Source organism: Sapajus apella, unplaced genomic scaffold, assembly GCF_009761245.1.
Source record: "Sapajus apella isolate SASKATOON/1434 unplaced genomic scaffold, GSC_monkey_1.0 scaffold195, whole genome shotgun sequence".
NCBI lineage: Eukaryota > Metazoa > Chordata > Mammalia > Primates > Cebidae > Sapajus > Sapajus apella.
Genome location: NW_022437135.1, coordinates 575936 through 578828, shown reverse-complemented (window position 1 = coordinate 578828; position 2893 = coordinate 575936). Strand labels below are relative to the sequence as shown.

At 43.4% G+C, this 2893-nt stretch overlaps 1 protein-coding gene and 1 long non-coding RNA gene across 2 annotated transcripts in view; one reads left to right on the top strand and one right to left on the bottom strand.

The window, feature by feature from the left end:
• The window catches only part of ATP6V1E1 (ATPase H+ transporting V1 subunit E1), a 42731-nt gene that overhangs the window by 14051 nt on the left and 25787 nt on the right, over window positions 1-2893 (top strand). Inside the window, exons 3-4 of the mRNA XM_032269614.1 lie at window positions 707-816; window positions 2117-2183. Of these exons, the coding sequence (XP_032125505.1) occupies window positions 707-816; window positions 2117-2183 (177 nt within the window). The remainder of the gene's footprint in view (window positions 1-706; window positions 817-2116; window positions 2184-2893) is intronic.
• LOC116543775 overlaps window positions 1-2893 on the bottom strand; it is a 16028-nt gene that overhangs the window by 11789 nt on the left and 1346 nt on the right. The window contains exon 2 of the long non-coding RNA XR_004265694.1: window positions 2071-2085. This is a non-coding gene — a long non-coding RNA (uncharacterized LOC116543775). The remainder of the gene's footprint in view (window positions 1-2070; window positions 2086-2893) is intronic.

The following is a 2893-nucleotide window of genomic DNA, read 5'->3' as shown; positions in this document are numbered from 1 at the left end:
GATGGAGTTTCTCTCTTGTTACCCAGGCTGGAGTGCAATGGCATGATCTCGGCTCACCGCAACCTCCGCCTCCTGGGTTCAGGCAATTCTCCTGCCTCAGCCTCCTGAGTAGCTGGGATTACAGGCACACGCCACCATGCCCAGCTAATGTTTTTTGTATTTTTAGTAGAGACGGGGTTTCACCATGTTGACCAGGAGGGTCTTGATCTCTTGACGTCGTGATCCACCTGCCTAAGCCTCCCAAAGTGTTGGGATTACAGGCGTGAGCCACCGTGCCTGGCCCAGTGCTGGGATTTTTAAAATTTATTTATTATTATTTATTTATTTATTTTTAAAGACAGGGTTTCACCATATTGGTCAGGCTGGTCTCGAACTTCTGACCTCAGGTGATCTGCCCGCCTCAGCCTCCCAAAGTGCTGGGATTACAGGCGTGAGCCATTGTGCCTGGCCAATTATATTCTTTAGTACCTTGCTGGTTACTGTTATCCTTGATGAAATTTTTAGTTTCCTGGTACATCATTTATAATGAAAATTGCTGATCTTTCTTTTGAATAAATTAGAATCCTTGAAAATGAGCCACAATAAATTTTATGTTTTATATATGGAATAAATGTTCATAAGCAAGTACCGCAGGTCACCAGGTGGTTAAAAAAAAACTTCATCAAAATTTGATGTAATGAATTAATATCGACTAATTCCCCTGTAGGCAGAGGAAGAGTTCAACATAGAAAAAGGTCGGCTTGTGCAAACCCAAAGACTAAAGATTATGGAGTATTATGAGAAGAAAGAGAAACAGATTGAGCAGCAGAAGAAAATGTAAGTAGATCCTGGTTGCAGTACTAAGCTAAGGAAGTTTTCAGAAGTCATGAGATGAAGACAGAGCAGGTCTTTGGAGTCAGGCATATATAGATGGAGAGCTTAACTTGACCACCTGCTACTAATATGACCTTGGACAAGTTGTTTAACTTCCCTTTCTTCATTTGTGAAAATGGAAGCCTCATGGGATTCAAAGATTAAACTGCAGGCGGGGCAAGGTGGCTCACACTTGTAGTTCTAGTGCTTTGGGACGCCAAGGCAGGAGGACTGCTTGAGCCTAGGAGTTCAAGTTCTTTCTCTACGAGGTTTGTTTGGTTTTTTTTTTAATGTATTCCTTTCATTAGAGAACTAGGTAAACTTCACATTACATGGCCAAGGCCAGAATAATCTTGCAGTTAGAATGTGTTCAAGAAACTAGCCACAATTTAACCAGATGAGGTTTCAACAAGGAGATGACTGTGTTCCTCCAAATAACCTTCATTTAGGAAGATGGCATTCCTCCAATATGTGGAAAGACAAATGCACTTTCTTCTCTCTGCCACTGAGAAAGAAATTCTCCCTCTTGAGGGACCAACACTATTTCTTTTTTGCTATTCTTTTCCCTTCTTTATTTGGTTTCCCCTTTCCGTGAAGCTTCTTTAGTCATTTTTGGTCATCCATGAAATCCTGATGCTCGTGTCTGTAGAGTCCAAGAAGTTGGAGTGCCCGCATGAGTCCAGAGTAAGTGTGGTGATCGAGATACCAGTCATAAGTCTCCTTCTTGGCCAAGGGCTATTCACTAAACAGTTTCACCACTTTCTTTTTTTTGAGACGGAGTTTTGCTCATGTTACCCAGGCTGGAGTGCAATGACGCGATCTTGGCTCACCGCAACCTCCGCCTCCTGGGTTCAGGCAATTCTCCTGCCTCAGCCTCCTGAGTAGCTGGGACTACAGACACGCGCCACCATGCCCAGCTAATTTTTTGTATTTTTAGTAGAGACGGGGTTTCACCATGTTGACCAGGATGGTCTCGATCTCTTGACCTTGTGATCCACCCGCCTCGGCCTCCCAAAGTGCTGGGATTACAGGCGTGAGCCACCGCGCCCGGCCTAGTTTCACCACTTTCATAGACTTGGAGTCGGTAGGCCTGGCGACTTCACCAAATAGCCAGGCACTGAGATGAGACATGTGCAAGGTATATTCTGAAAGGGAGGACGTTTCTTGAGTTGCAAGAAGTTAGTTCCTGGGCCTGACCGTCCTCACCCATCTCTCTACAGTTTTAAGTTGTTACTGATGGCTGCCTTTCAATATCATTTTGCAGTAAGATGTCCAATTTGATGAATCAAGCAAGGCTCAAAGTCCTCAGAGCAAGAGATGACCTTATCACAGTGAGTAATTAGCCCCTATTAGTTGTAAAATTATGACATGTTTATTCGTTTGCCTGTTGTAGATTACTAGTTACCATTAATTAAGGAGTTGATGAAATAATTTTTAGAGCGAAAACATTTATTCAACAATTTATTATACTAGGTATTATAATAAGTACAAGAGTGAATAAGAGCCAAGCCCTGTATTCAAGGACCTTCTGATCTAAGGAGCATGTAAGACCCTCCTGGATCACCGCACACACTGTGGGTGTACGGCACAGTACATGAGGGTGCAGGGACCAGTGAGGCTGATACAGAGGCCATGAGTGTGAGACTAAAGAGCTTCACCTGTTTTCAACAGAAAGCCATGGATGTTTTTGTATTGTTTTGTGGAGAATATCATAAATAAGGTTCATGATATAAGCGTGCATGCTAAATTTAACAGGGAAGAGGCTAGAAAGACAACCTTATGGAAAGTATTATTATTATTATTATTATTTTTTTTTTTTTGAGACGGAGTTTCACTCTTGTTACCCAGGCTGGAGTGCAATGGCGCGATCTCGGCTCACCACAGCCTCCGCCTCCTGGGTTCAGGCAATTCTCCTGCCTCAGCCTCCTGAGTAGCTGGGATTACAGGCACGCGCCACCATGCCCAGCTAATGTTTTGTATTTTTAGTAGAGACGGGGTTTCACCATGTTGACCAGGATGGTCTCGATCTCTTGACCTTGTG